The sequence below is a fragment of the Globicephala melas genome, chromosome 2 (assembly GCF_963455315.2).
Source record: "Globicephala melas chromosome 2, mGloMel1.2, whole genome shotgun sequence".
Taxonomy (NCBI): domain Eukaryota; kingdom Metazoa; phylum Chordata; class Mammalia; order Artiodactyla; family Delphinidae; genus Globicephala; species Globicephala melas.
The window spans coordinates 148,055,816-148,071,349 of NC_083315.2; the positions used below are offsets into that span (position 1 = coordinate 148,055,816).

Below are 15,534 nucleotides of genomic sequence, written 5' to 3' on the forward strand. Positions count from 1 at the left end.
CTCTCTCCAGCTCACGAGGCCAACAAGAGCTGTGAAAAAGCTGCTGTTGCCGGCCTCCAGGATGGATGGCTGCAGCTCTGACACTGCAGGAAAGAGATAAATGACTGGTCATTTCCCCCTGATGCACTTGAAGGCATCCATTCTCCCCGCCATACCACGCTCAAGGAACCCCCTCGCAGAGACAGATAAGCACTGACATATGGGGTGGGAGCTCAGCGTCCTTCCCCCTTGGAAGGACACAGCCAGACTCCTCTGTGGGCCAGGGGAAGGTCACGCTGTCCGTTGGCTCACACCTGGCTGGGGGCTCCACGGGTCCCTGCCCCCGCCTCCCCCAGTCTTGCCCACCCCACCTGGCTCATCCCTGTGAGGCGCACACGGGAGACGGGGAGGCGGGGGCAGAGGGAGCCAGCTGACAGGCTCATCGATCTCAGGCCACATGCTTGGCACATCGGCAGCGTTCCGTAAGTTGTTCCCGGGCTGGGAGGGTGCTGGAGGAGTCGGGGGGACTGCCTCGAGGAGAAGAGAAATCGCGCCGAACATCAGAGAGAAAACGGTGGAAGAAGCCCGGAGATTATTAAAATGTGGGCCATGTACAAAAGCAGTAGGGAACTAATTAAGATGCAGGATTTTCAAAAGCTGGGGAAGTTGGCCACAGCCTGCTCCCATCTGTAGAGTCCTGGCAGTTCAGTGCGGCAGGGACAGCACCCTAGGCAGGCAAAGCAGGCCTCTCCACCGCTGCCCTCACAGGTGGGACTCAGGCCTCTGCCTGGACCGCCCCCTTGGGGGGCACCCCTCCAAGGGCCCCTGAGACTTGCTTGTTGGCCAGCTATGGCACCCTCTGCTTTGGGGCCGTACCCTAGCCTACCATCCCCTGAGGGGCCCTGCCTGACTGTTCACGTTCCCCCAACATGTGGTAGGGTGGTGATTGTCCCGGTCATTCATGCCCAGTCACTGGGTGGCTGCCAAAAAAAAAACGAAGAGAAAGAACCAGAACCCTGTTCCTGGCTGCCTTCCTTCCCATCACCCTTGGAATTTGGCAAGGGTGGCAAAGAGCCAGGCTGCTCCCTAAGTGTCCCGGAGCGGAAGGGCATTACAAGGCCTCAGGTACATTCCGGGAGCCCTACAGGTCTAGACACCAGGATGAATGTGCGTGTTGAGTCCTGGAGCAACATGGCGCCAGTTCCAACAGGTTCCCCCATAGGGTTCTTTTCCTTGGCTTCACCACTGATAGCCCCTTGAGAAATTAACTTCCTAATTCAGTGCCACAGTTTCCCAACCTCTAAAACAAAGATAAAATCTGCTCTAGATCACAGGGACCAAAAGGTCTGGGGTCAGAAGATGCTAAACTGATCGAAGCAGACTATCTGAGGATTTAACCCAGAAAGACACAAGTTAAAAGTTTGTTCCCAGCCCTTTTTCCTCATTCATAAAAAAAAAGTGAAGTTAAAGGCTCTTTTTTAATCAGCTGGCTTTTGCCCAACATCTGCCCAGCTTCAGGGCCTTCTGGTGGATATTCACTACCCACCTTTGTCTCCTGCCAGCTCAGCTTCCCCTTTGCAAGGGCAGAGCTCCATTCCTTGGGGAACGGTCCAGGGGAGGCCCCTCTCTGGCACCAGGCTCCTGCCCCTCTTCGCGTTGCCTGAGTTGTGATGGCTGTGCCCTGAAACACCCTGCGTGCACCTCTGCAGCCAGGTGCAAGCTGCAGAGAACACTGAACTCCGCTGTCAGTCAGCGGAGAGAAATGATGTTGCGTGTGTTGTCCTTCAGATGCCCAGGCAAGTGGGAGGTTTGCAAGATGTTTATTCAGGACTGATCGGAGGGGTGATGTCAGGCGTGAGAAACACATAGGTCCAGGGACGTTGAGAATGCTTTCAAATTCCAAAGAGCTCGCCCCAGCTGTCATCCTCATCCCACCCACACACAGACACATTTTTATTTTCAGCAAGTAGTAAAGAAACATAGGCAGGATGGCATATTCACAGTGAGGGAGATGGGATGAGGACTGCAGGCCTAGGGAGGACTCCATCAGTGTAAGTTTAGCCCAGGAACAAACGACTTCACAGCAGCCATGATGGGCTCCCCACTCGCCACCCTGTGATGCCATAGATGAGCTCTGTGCTGGGCGGGGGCTCTGCAGCCCTGCCCTCAGACCTGCTCCGAGGTCCCTCAGATTCCTGAGTGGACACCCCCTCCCCTTGCCCTGACCTGGTTTCCTGACAAAGCTCTCAGCTCTGAAGACCTGGGGTCAAGGACAAGTCTAAGCCATGTTTAACCCTGGCCTTTGTTGCTGAAAGCTGCCCGCCACTGGCTGGGCTCAGGCAGGGACGCAAAGGAAGACAGGAGGGACAAACCAGGTGCTGGCATGACAAATTGCTTGTGGCATCTCCTTATTATGCATAGAAAGGTCTGACGTGGAAGGAAACTCATGCCTTGAGACAATTCCTCTCCAGGCCGGTGTCCAGTCTCTCACAAGTCAGGGGAACTCTCTCCCCTGAGAACTCTACTGATGGTAGAGCCCAAGGGAGGCTCCAAGAATCATAGACATAACTGCATTCCTAGAGCCTGTCAAGGGGAGCTCAGCAGCACAGGCATCACCTGGGAGCTTGGCAGTATTTTGGTATTATCACCTAGGAGCTTGGTAGGTATTATTTTGCAGGTATGGGCTTCCTCCTTTGTTGTCCCAGATCTGGAAGTGGTCTGAGTCCTGGTCTCTTGGAAGTGGCACGGATGAGTGATGAGGTAATCCTTAACTGGATTATCCTTTTTTTTTTTTCTTTGCGGTACACGGGCCTCTCACTGTTGTGGCCTCTCCCATTGTGGAGCACAGGCTCTGGACACGCAGGCTCAGCAGCCATGGCTCACGGGCCCAGTCGCTCCACGGCACGTGGGATCTTCCTGGACCGGGGCACAAACCTGTGTCCCCTGCATCAGCAGGTGGACTGTCAACCACTGCGCCACCAGGGAAGCCCTGGATTATACTTTGAGTGTAATTCTAGAACCACTCTGGCTAATATGGGGACCACTAGCCATGTGTGGCAATCAAGCACTTAAAATGTGGCTAGTTTGCAATGAAATGTGTTAAAAGATACACAATGGAATTAAAAAATAATACCAAAAAAAGTACAATACCTCGTTCATAATTTTTATACTGATTACACGCTGAAATGATATTAGTCATATGTTAAGTTAAATAGAATCTATCGTTAAGATTAATTTCACCTGTTTCTTTTTCCTTTTTTAAATGTGGCTACTAGAAAATGTAAAATGACACATGTGGCTCACAATCGTGATCCAGGAGACTTGGCTCTCCTACAGCCTGCATCTCAGGGAGTTTGGGACAGCCCCAGTCATCACCCTGGAGTGTCTGCAAGGGTCTGTAAATTGTCCAAGGCCATTTGAGAACTTGGGTGGAGCATCCGCCCCTAATAAATAAAACTTTTGCACAAGTGAAATGTGAGTTAGGGTGAAAACTTGAAGCGTGCTTAACAAGGGACCTGTGAGAAAGCATCCCGAAGAACCGTTAAGTAGAGATTTTGCAGAAAAAACACAGCCTAAGGAGCCAGTGTGAAAAGGCAGGAGTGAGGTAACATTGCCAGGCAGCTGGCCTTGACAGGCCTGTGTTGTTTGGTGACAGTGGGAGGGGGCATGTCAGCTCTGCCTTTGCCCCACTTAACAGCACTGTTGCCACCACTCTGAGTCATGTCGCAGCTCTGGCATCCCCCAAACCAGACATTCCCTTAAAGCTAAGGACCCAGGGCAATCACTTGGCCTTGCTGCAGCAAGGTCTGAAGACTGCCACCCGCTCAGAAGTGTAATAACAGATCAGTAGTCAAGAAAACTAACCAATTCCTTCTGCACGGCCACAAAGCAATCAACATCACCTAGAGGCAAATTTTGAACTCAAACTCTCTCATTTCCATGTCCAAGATGGGTTCTATTTTTAGTGACTGGCCCCACTCGTGTAAGATGCTCCATTAGCTCATTTCCAGTAAGGGTGGGAGAGGGTACATGGTGCACTGTCCTCCTTTGAAACAGCCTCGGACAAGTTTTCCTTACTTGAAGCCATGGGAAGGTATCACCTGGCCCAAAAGAGCTGCAGCTCCTTCAGCTCTGTTGGGAAAGTCATTCATCCTGGGCCTGTTCCCACACTGTGCCTGCTTGCTCTCCTCTCCTGGGGTGGCAAGAAAAAGACAAGAGGAAGGGGAAGGCCCGAAACACCTAGAGGGAGAGAAGCTTGGTGAGGCTGGGGGCACGTGGATGTGTTTATTCCTGAGAGCGCCATGTAGGCACGTTCACTCTCCTGGAAAACTCAGCTCTATGGACAAAGCGGCAGAGCAACCTTGTCCTCAGCCAGCCCAGCACCCCCGACCTCTCCCATCGCTGGCCCAGCCAAGCTCCACAGGGCACTGACCAGGTTTTATTTCCAGCAGCCGCAGCTTCGGATCCTCAGGTGGGTGCAATCGTCTCTTCTTACGCCAGCAGCGGGCAGGGTACGTGTATAGCTGGCCCGGGGCGAGGCCTGTGGACAGAGACAGTGTAAAGATTAAAGGCTCCAGGCTGGATCTAACCTTCTCATTCACAGTGAGGAAAGTAAAGCCCAGAGACGTGAAGTGACTTGTCAAGGTCACACAGCTGGTAGATGGTAGAGCCCAGGCAGAATCTAGGTCATCTGACCCCAGGACCCTTGCTCTGTCTGCTCTACCATGCTGCCTCAGTAGACACAGGCCAAAATGAGCCATCACTGTGACCAAAATCAGTTCTGCTCTCTTGGCCTAGGAAGAAAATCAGAGGGACCTCCAAACCACAAGAAGGACTTTTCCAGATTTACCCTCATCACAGTGTTTCCAAGGCAGTGCATATCCAGCTACTGCGCATCAACTGCCCCTCTGTCCAGGCCAAGCAGGTTCCCTTCAAGGGGGAGCAGCAGAAGTCATTCTGTCTACCTACGGACAGCCTGGATTGGGAAACATTTCAAGGAAACAGGATCAAGGCGCTAGATCTCCTACCCACTGAAGAAGTGGGCTTCTTCCACCCACTGATAGCTGCTGGCAGCTCGCTGAAGCCAAAGGGATCCCTGTGCCACCTCCATCAGAATGTAAGCCTGCATAGCCAGCAGCCCTGTACAGCCCTGCCCACCAGCCTGGGCGTTACAAAAAAAAAATGGGCAGGAGTTCAGCGGCTGGCCTCATGTGTCACATGGTCTCCCAACAAGAATCACCATTGAGATTTGGCTTTTGACACGAAAGCTCCACAGCAGCAGCATCTGTCATGCCGAGCGCCCCATGAGGAGCCTTCCTGCTCAACAGACAACACTCTCGTGGGCAGCCAGAGGCCTTGGAGGAATGTGGACTCCCTGCACTAGACCCTGGTTTGTTCCCAGAGAAAAGGGCAGCGGGTGGAGGCTGAGGGGAGAGGAAGAGGGCTGAAGACTGGTTAGGCGGTTAGCAGATTAAAAAGACTGCTCAATGCACCCCAAAATGAACCAGCAAGCCCACTGACCCACCCCTGCTAGAGTGAAAGCCTGGTGAGGACAGGAACTTTGTCTTGTTCAGGTCACAATCCCCAGAACCAGAACTGTGGCTGACACAGAGAAGAATCAGACTAAACATTTGCAGAATGAATGAATGAATGAGTGAGTGAGTGAGTGAGTGAGTGAATGGAAGAATATGTTCCAGTTCACTTTCATGGAAGTCACAACTCGGTCTTCTGTAGTAAACATGGCATGTGACGGCTGTTAGAGACAGGCAGCCTCCTATGAGAGGGGCACTTCCTAGACCTAGGACCATGAGTAGAAAACATCAGGACCCTATTCCCATCTGCTGTCTTCCATTTTGGGGGGTTTAAAAGTTAAGAGAAAAAAACGGCTTCATTTTTGCATTTTTCAGAGAAAAACCTACAAAAGTTTCATTGCTACACATCCATTCATTCATTTTTCATTTGTACTTGTCATCTCTACCCATGCATAGATTTGGGTCCAAAGCACAGGACCAGCGTTAAAGGAAACAAAATTTTCCAATTCTTTCTATGTGCTAAGTTTCGTTTTTAATCACACAGCTGCTCCCACAGGTTGCTAGGCTGTGAAGAAGCTGGAGGTTCTGACCCTTCCCCCTGTGATTCTTAGAAACCATCAAGGGTGATAGAGCCTACAGGCTCCAGAGATACCTCTGATGTTAGGAGCTAAGGGCTCATCATGTCCTAGAGTCCTTCTAACACTTGACTTTGTTGATAACTGTAAGGTCTTCTGCACAGTAGGAGGATCCTGAAGCTCTGAGTGCCTTGAGCTCTGAGGACCAGACTTGTGACCGATTCATAGAAGACACAATGAATCCAAAAAATAAGCTTGGTCTCGCTCCCATATGAGGTCCACTTTTGACCTCTGTTTGAGGGAAGGCATCACTGGGAATAGTTTGATGTTTCTGGTGTGTTTCACTCCAGGGCCATGTCACCTCTCACCCCATAATTCCTGAATGGGTACATTGAGTCAGAGTCCCTTCCAGATGTTTTGGCCACTTCTGGGGCTGGTGTTCCCCAGGATCCCAGAGAAGGCCAAGTACAAGGGCTGGCCTGCTGCTCCATATCCCAGAACGGGTCCCATAATCCCACTTATCTTGGATTAGCAATTCTTAATCCAGGCTGAAGCCAAAATCACCTGGAGAACTTCTTATTAACACCAATGCCCCAAATCCATGCCAGAGCTACCCAATCCAAACGTAGGTGGGTGGGGGAATTGAGCAACTCTTTTCTTTTTAAGAACTCTATAGCTTGTTACAATAGCTGACAAAGAACCTCTGGATGTCTAAGCATCATCTAGTTACTGCCTGGATGTCCTCTCTGATGTACCAAGACTAGTCTAATGGTTTTTCCAGTAGATTCCCAAGGTTCCCTGTATTTTTCCCAAGCCACTGTCATTAACTGCCTGCTTCCTAGACTGTCCTCTCCACTGGTTTTATAGGATCCAGGGTGGCAGGAACCATGTCCACCTCAAGTATCCCCAGTGCTTAGCACAGCGCCTGGCGGGCATATCAAGAAATACTTATCAAATAAATTCAACCAGAACTGAACCAGCCTCAGAAACGCGGGAAGTGAATGACCCTTAGCCCCTGCTGTTCCTGGCTCCAGGAGACTCCTCCATCCACATCCAAACCGTCCAGGAAGGACCCCTTGAACGGAGCACAGAACCCACCCCACCCATGCCAAGACAGGAGCCTCTGTGCCTTAGGCTCTTTCTTGCCCCACGCGCTGCTTCATGGTATTTCCAGCCTGACCAAAAGCAGGTTAGTGAGAAGGAACTGGTCCAGACCAGCATACGCAAAAGGTCTAAGTGACAAGAGGTCAAAACTGTCAGTGCTCGTCCAAGTCCTCCACCCTCCCTGAGACTGCGGTCACCACACTTGTTGGTCAGCTGCCTGGGGCCACTCAGCTTGTAGCTGCAGGTCCACTCTCCCAGGAGAGTCCATTTTAGTAAGTAGTTTGAATGTCCAGAAGAAGGGATTGTCTTTATTTCATTCTTTAACTTTCTCTAGTAGATTGGAGAAGCTCCACAGTGCAGAGGACAAGGGCGAGTCCTCATACCCCCATTCCCTGCTACCTTGGAAATCTCACCACACCTATCTGAGCCTGTCTCTTTGCCTGTAAGATAAGGGCGGTAATAATACCTACCTTACAAGGACTGTCGTGGGGATTAGCTCATATTCAAGAAGAAGCTCTTTATAACCATGAAGCATTGTACAAATGTCAGTTATTAATTATCATGAATTAGCTGACTTAGACGAGCCTGGACTCTCTGCCCACGTGACATGACAAGGCTGCTCTTTGCTCCTTTAGCCACAAGGGTGGAAACAGGCCTCCCTTTGATGTCTGCTTCAACTCATATCAACAAGCAAATGGCCCCAAGAACTCTCTCAGGGCTCCCGCCCCCTTCCTTGCCTTCCTCCCTGGGCTGGCAGGCACCAGAGTGCCTTTACAGGGCCAACACGTTCAGCCCTGGAGTTCCACTTATAGAGGGATGAGCAGAGCCCCGTGAGAGTTATATTGTTTATCTCATTAGAACAGGAGGCACATAACTCAAGCCCATGTGTGTGGTGGACGAGGAGGGAGGAAGAGGAGGGGGGAGGGGGAGGATAGAGGCACAGCTGGGCCCGGGAAATTAACCTGGAGGAGGGAGCCTGGGGCTAGGGGGGATATGGAAGAGGGGAAGGGGGAGGCGGTAGACAAGAGGGGGGACCAATCCTCCCCTTAACCAAGGCCACAGCAACTTCTCCATTCACACACCCCACTGAGCAAACTGCTTTGCTATTACTTTGATCTGCAACTCCAGGTACACTTAGGTGCAAGCACAAGCATGACGGACGCACATGCACACACGCACATCCACATGGGAACTCATACACTGGATGGTGGGAGAACTGGCTTCAGAGGAAAATTCAGCAGGATGAGCTCGGTGCCTGTGCAGTCGGCAGACTCCAGGCAAATCACTTGTTATATGCGTGGCCTACGTTCAGCAGGTGGGTCCTGAGTGTATGAGCATCTCTGACAGACACAGCATGAGCCATTAAGAATTCAGAAGATGAAATGGGATGGGAACAGATGTGAAAAGAAGAAACAGAATGGCTTCCTCTTCCCCGGACCAGAGCTGAGTGGTGGCATTCAAGCCCACCCAGAGAAGGGCTTTGCCTGCAGCAGCCCAGGGAGGTGGCCCGAGGCTCCCCACAACAGAAAGCTCATTACTTCACAGGACAGACTGTTGGCCAACTCTTACTGTGATAAAGAGCCTCACCTTGCCCTTATTTTGAATCAAAATCTACCTTCCTGTTATATACTTATGCCAATTTGTCCACCCTCGGTCCCAAGAGTGAATAGGTGTCATCTGCATCCCAGCCACCCACCCCATCCACCTGCTTGGGTTTGAAGGAGAGCCTACGGAGAGGACGGAGAAATGGAGGGCAATGGGAGTTGGAAGAAAGAGGCAGTGACTACACCTGCTCGTGAGCCTGGGATTCTTCACCAAGACTGGGCATCAGAATTACAGAAGTAGTTATCGAAAAGGGCAGATGGCAGCTTGGTTCCAGTCCAATCCTACCGAACCAGAATAATAGAGATTCACCAAGACAACTGTAGTTTGACAAACTCCCACATAAGGAACTTCGAACAAGATCAAATCTTACTCATATTTATTTCCCCAGGGCCCAGCACATAATAGGTGCTCCATTAATGTTTGTGGCTGAGGATGCCAATTTGGACCAACTGCAGAGTTGGAGGGATGAGTGATAAGCCCCGGGTAGGGCTTCAGGAGTGGGGAAGATGTATTTCCCAAGCACTTATAGCCATGTCATTTCCTAGTGCTCTGTCATCCTCTCTTCTCCTGGCTTATATAAGAGCTGCCCTGATCTCATGGACCGCCTCTTCAGTGGAGCATTCCTGAACCACCCCAGGCCACAGTGCCTCTTCTCTTCCCTGAAAGTCTGGAGTCCTGGGCACTTGGCACCACGTGACAGCACTCGGCGTGGCTCTCTGTCTGGCTCCCCGACCATCCCTTTCCTGCCTCCCCTCCCATTCTTCCCTGTAAGCTTCTCTCTAAGATTCAATTTCAGTGTCCCCTGTGCCAGGACTGCCCAGGCAAGGTAGACCTCAAATCCATAATGCTGCCTGCTTCTTCTGGTCCAGAGGTTCCCAAGACCCTCACTGGTCCCATCACACTCAAAAGCTGACAGAGTAACAGTAGCTAACATTTACTGAGCTCTTACTCTGCTCTAGGCTAGCACCTTATACTCAATGCTATCTCATTGTGACAAAAAGCCTACGAGACATTTAAAGGATGAGGATAGTGAGGAAAGCAGTGATTAAGTAACTGGTGCAGGGTCATACAGCTCATAAGCGTAGCCTAGCTATCATTTCTTTAACAAATGGGGATATACACATATATATATACATACATATATGTTGTGTGCTTGCATAGAGTTTTTTAATGGAAAGATAAACCAAAAATTAATTTTTTAAAGAAGTTACAGGGAAAATAAAAACAGAATAATAGTAACAAGAAGAAGAGAAAGTTGCCTTTAGAAAGAAGAAAGGAACAGGGTAAAAGAACAGAGATAGAATAGAGCTAGACTCTCTCTGAATATACCATGCTTTGTAGATTTGACTTTAGAACCATGTAAATATTTTATATTATTAAATTAAATTAAAATATAAAAACAAACATCTGCTTCTAGCTAAAATGGTTTACCAAGGACCAGATTTACCTTCCCACCTGAAGCCAAGACAAAGAAAAAAATGAAACAAGAGTTTTCAAGACACTGGCCATCAGGCAATGAAGGACCATGATCCCTGAGATACTGGAAATGAACAAGATGAGTCCTATGACTGCCTGGGCTTACTTCCTTGAGAGAGTTTCCAGAGTGCAGCACAAGGAGGAGGAACATGGGTAGAACCCAGCCAACTTCCTGAGTCTGAACTGAAGAGAAAGAGCTGAGAGTCTGGGAAGACCAAGGTAACTAGAATTCAAGGAAAAGAATAGTAAAAAGAAGAAAGCGGCACAGAGAAGGAACTGTGGAGATACACAAAGGGTCCCCTTCAAGTATTCAGCTCAGTACTGATGAGAGCATGCTTGTAAGGAATCTACTCAATGCAGAGGAAAGGACCACCTGTAAGAACAGAGGTGTGCCTGGTTTGCACAAGGGGCTGAGAATAGTCTGTTCCCACAAGCATGCTGGGAAAGTCTCATGATTCATGGAGTACTGGGTAGGGTACACAGAATGGTCTTGCCTCACTAATGAGGAATAATTAGCCCTAGGCTAAGCACTGCTCCAGTTCCACCTAACAAATCTTAAAAGCAAGATAAGAAAAGATCAAATTGTTTCCAAGTCACTTGACAGTGAACCAAAACAAAGTTCCAGAATATTTACAGGAATAAAAAATATATACCGTACCCAGCAAGGTAAAATTCACAAAGTTGGACATCCAATCAAAAATTACAAGGCATGTAAAGAAGCTAGAAAATATGACCTACAATGAGAGGGGGAAAAAAATCAATTGAAACCAAGCCAGAATTGACACTGATGTTAGAATTAGCAGCAAGAATACTAAAAGTTATTATTTGTATTCCATATGTTTAAAAGTTAAAAACAGTTTGTTTTAAAAGACTCCAATTTGACTTCTAAAAATGAAAACTACAACGTGTGAGATTAAAAACATACTGGATGGAATTAATGTCAGATTAGACACTGGAGAAGAAAATATTAGAACACTTAAAAACATAGCAATATGGGCTTCCCTGTTGGTGCAGTGGTTAAGAATCCACCTGCCAATGCCGGAGACATGGGTTTGAGCCCTGGTCCGGGAAGATCCCACATGCCACGGAGCAACTAAGCCCATGCGCAACAACTACTGAGCCTGCACTCTAGAGCCCGTGAGCCACAACAACTGAGCTTGCATGCCGTCAACTACTGAAGCCCGCCCACCTAGAGCCCATGCTCCGCAACAAGAAGCCACCTCAATGAGAAGCCTGCGCACCACAACAAAGAGTAGTCCCCACTTGCCACAACTAGAGAAAGCCCGCATGCAGCAATGATGACCCAACACAGCCAAAAATAAAAATAAATAAAATAAATAAATTTTAAAAAAAAACAATCAATGTAACTCATCATATTAACAAACTACAAAAGCAAAACCACATAATCATCTCAATAGACTCAGCAAAATCAGTTGACAAAAACCAACATCCAATCCTGATTTAAAACTGTCAAACTAGAAACAGGAGCATCCTCAATCTGATAAAGAGCAACTACAAAAAACCTACAGCTGGGACTTCCCTGGCAGTCCACTGGTTAAGACTCCGCACTTCCACTGCAGGGGGCAGGGGTTTGATCCCTGGTTGGGGAACTAAGATCCTGCATGCCATGCAGTATGGCAACAAATAAAAAACAAAAAAAACCTACACCTAACATCATACTTAATAATGAAAGAATGAATGCTTTCACCTTAAGATCAGGAACAACATAAGGAAGTCCACTCTTTCCATGTTTACTTAATATTGTACTGGACATTCCAGCCAGTGCAATAGAGAAGTAAAATAAATAAAACACATAGATATTGAAAAGTTTTCTTTATTCACTAAAATAATCAACTATGTAGAAAATGCTGTGGAATCTATAGAAAGCTTCTAGAACTAATAAATGAGTACAGCAAGATTGTAGGATTCAAGTGAATACACAAAAAATAATCGTATTTCTGTATACTAGCAAAGAAAACTCAGAAATTTAATTTTTTTAATCCATTTACAATATTATCAAAAATATTAAGCACTTAGAGATAAATCTGACAAAAATGTGAAAGAACTGTACATTGAAAACTAAAAATTATTGATGAGAAAAATTAAAAGGGATAATAATAAATGGGAAGATATATAATATCCATGGGTTGGATGACTCAATATTGAGAACTGTCAGTTTTCCCCAAGTTGATCTATAAACTCCACACAAGGGCTTCCCTGGTGGTGCAGTGGTTGGGAGTCCGCCTGCCAATGCAGGGGACATGGGTTTGAGCCCTGGTCCGGGAGGATCCCACATGCCGTGGAGAAGCTGGACCCGTGCGCCACAGCTGCTGAGCCTGCACTCTACAGCCTGTGAGCCACAAATACCGAGCCTGAGTGCCACAGCTACTCAGGCCAGCGTGCCTAGAGCCCGTGCTCCACAACAAGAGAAGCCACTGTGATGCGAGGCCTGCGCACCACAGTGAAGAGTAGCCCCCATTCCCACAACTAGAGAAAGCCTGTGCGCAACAACGAAGACCCAGTGCAGCCAAAAATAAATAAATATTTTTTAAAAAAATCAAAAAAAAACCTCCACACAATGTCAACCAAAATCCCAGCAGACTTTTTGTAGAAATTTACAAATTGATTATAAAATTCTTATGGAAGTTCGAAGAACCTAGAATAGCTGAAATAACTTCAAAAAAGAAGGACAAATTTGGAGAGGTCTTGTATCTATTTTCATTAACAAGAAAACCAGCAAACAACCCAATTTTAAAATGGTCCAAAGATTTGAATATTTTACCAAAGGATATACATGGATAGTAAATAAGCACATGTAAATATGCCCAACATCATTAATTAGGGAAATGCAAAGTAAAACCACAATGAGATACCACTATATAACAATAGGAATGGCTAAAACTTTAAAAAGTTGACCATACCAAATGTTAGTGAGAATATAGAGGAACTGGAACTCTCATACTTTGCTGGAATGGATATAAAATGGTACAACCACTTTGAAAAACAGCCTGACAGTTTCTTAAAATGTTAAATATATACCTTCCTTATGATATAGCCGTTATACTCCTAGGTACTTTACCAAGGAGAAATGAAATTATAAGTCCATATGAAGACTTATACACAAATGTTCATAGCAGCTTTATTTAAAATAGCCAAAAACTGGAAACAAATCCAAATGTCCATCAACAGATGAATGAATAAACTGTGATATAGCCGTACAATGGAATACTACTCAGCATAAAAAAAAATGAATCATTGATACATGCTAGAACATGGATGATCTCAAAATAATTACTCTGAGTGAAAGAAGTCAAGACCCCAGCCACCAGCCACCAAAAAACGAAGTAGATATTATATGATTCCAGTATAGAAAGCATGCCTGGGGATTGGGAGACATATAAGGTAGAGGTAGGAGGAAGAACAGGAAGGAGGAATTACAAGAGACACAAGGAAACTTTTGGGAGTCATGGATATATTCATTATATTGATTGTGATGATAGTTTCACAGGTATACAGATGTCAAAACTTACCAAATTGTACATGTTAAATATGTGCAGAGTACTGTATGTCAGTTATACTTCAATAAAGATGTTAACTTTTTTTTTTTTTTGCTGTACGCAGGCCTCTCACTGCTGTGGTCTCTCCCGTTGCAGAGCACAGGTTCCAGACACACAGGCTCAGAGGCCATGGCTCACGGGCCTAGCCGCTCCACGGCATGTGGGATCTTCCCGGACCAGAGCATGAACCTGTGTCCCCTGCATCGGCAGGCGGACTCTCAACCACTGCGCCACCAGGGAAGCCCGACCTGTTAACATTTTAATGAAAAAGCAACCCAGGGACTTCTGCTTCTGGAAAGATAGAGTAGATATACTCTTCCATATTCCTCCCACTAAGTACAACTAAAACTCTTAGACTTTGTTTACACAACAAAAATAAGATACTGAAAGGTAAAGAGGCTGACCAGCTAGAGACTTTCAGACCCAAGAAACAACAGGGTGGTGAGTTCCCTGGGCATTCCTTTTGCTTTATATATCCCAGACTGAGTTCTGGAAAAGCTGATAATCCAGAAACACCTACAAATGTAGACAAAAAAAGCCCCAAGAAAATCCTGCTCTCAGGGCTTCCCTGGTGGTGCAGTGGTTAAGAATCCATCTGCCAATGCAGGAGACACGGGTTTGAGCCCTAGTCCAGGAAGATCCCACATGCCATGGAGCAACTAACCCTGTGTGCCACAACTACTGAAGCCCAAGAGCCCTAGAGCCTATGCTCTGCAACAAGAGAAGCCACTGCAATGAGAAGCCTGTGCACCACAACAAAGAGTAGCCCCTGCTCACTGCAACTAGAGAAAGCCCATGTGCAGCAACAAAGACCCAACACACCCAAAAATAAATAAATAAATTGAAAAAAAAAAAGAAAGAAAGGAAATCCTGCTCTCTCTAGCTAAAGGACCAGGAAAGGGGCAGCCTAGCAGGGCATACCCTTGCTGGGTTAGTTTCAGAGAAGGTCAAGTGACAAACTGACCCCCCGTCGTGTCAGTGGAGCCCGCACAAGGAAGAGTAATGAGGCACTCTTCCTCCTCCCAACTAGGGTGGTATTGGTGAAGGCTTAGTGGGGAATCTGAATTCCCACCCCCACCTAGCAATAATAAGGTACTCCTCCCCCACCAGGGTGGCAACAGAGACCGAGAGGGGAACATGGACTTCCACATTCATCCGACAGTAACAAGGGGCACCTCCCTTCCCCTGTCAGCACTGTGTCAGAGGAGGTCTGTGAAAATAGAAGATTTAGATAACATCTAGAGTCTCATAACATTATAGCCAAAATGTCCAGGATTCAATCAAAATCAGTCATATGAAGAACCAGGAAAATCTCAACTTGAATGAGAAAATACAACAGGTACCAACACTGAAATGACACAAATGTTAGAATTATCTGACAAGGATTTTAAAGTAGCCATCATAAAAATGTTTCAAACAAACAATCATCAACACTTGAAACAAATGAAAAAATATAAAGTCCCACAAAGAAATAGAAGATATAAAGAAGAACTAATGACAAAAACCAAACTAACCCACAATGAATGGGCTCAACAGCAGAATGTAGAGGATAGATGAAAGAAGTAATGAATCTGGAGAGTGTATAATAGAAATCCTCCAATCTGAGCAACTGAGAGAAAATAGATTGGAAAAAAGAAGAAGGAGGAGGAGGAGGAGGAGAAAAGAAGGGAGCCTGGGGGACTTATGGGACTATAACAAAAGATCTAA

At 47.0% G+C, this 15,534-nt stretch overlaps 1 protein-coding gene across 7 annotated transcripts in view; it reads right to left on the bottom strand.

Moving 5' to 3' along the window:
• The window catches only part of DPF3 (double PHD fingers 3), a 266,506-nt gene that overhangs the window by 137,801 nt on the left and 113,171 nt on the right, over positions 1-15,534 (bottom strand). For all 7 annotated transcript variants that reach the window (XR_009563158.1, XR_009563157.1, XR_009563156.1 and 4 more), the window contains exon 3: positions 4,412-4,519. Coding sequence is in view for 4 of the 7 variants with exons in the window: in XM_060294995.1 (XP_060150978.1) it covers positions 4,412-4,519 (108 nt within the window). In the remaining 3 variants the exon portion in view is untranslated. The remainder of the gene's footprint in view (positions 1-4,411; positions 4,520-15,534) is intronic.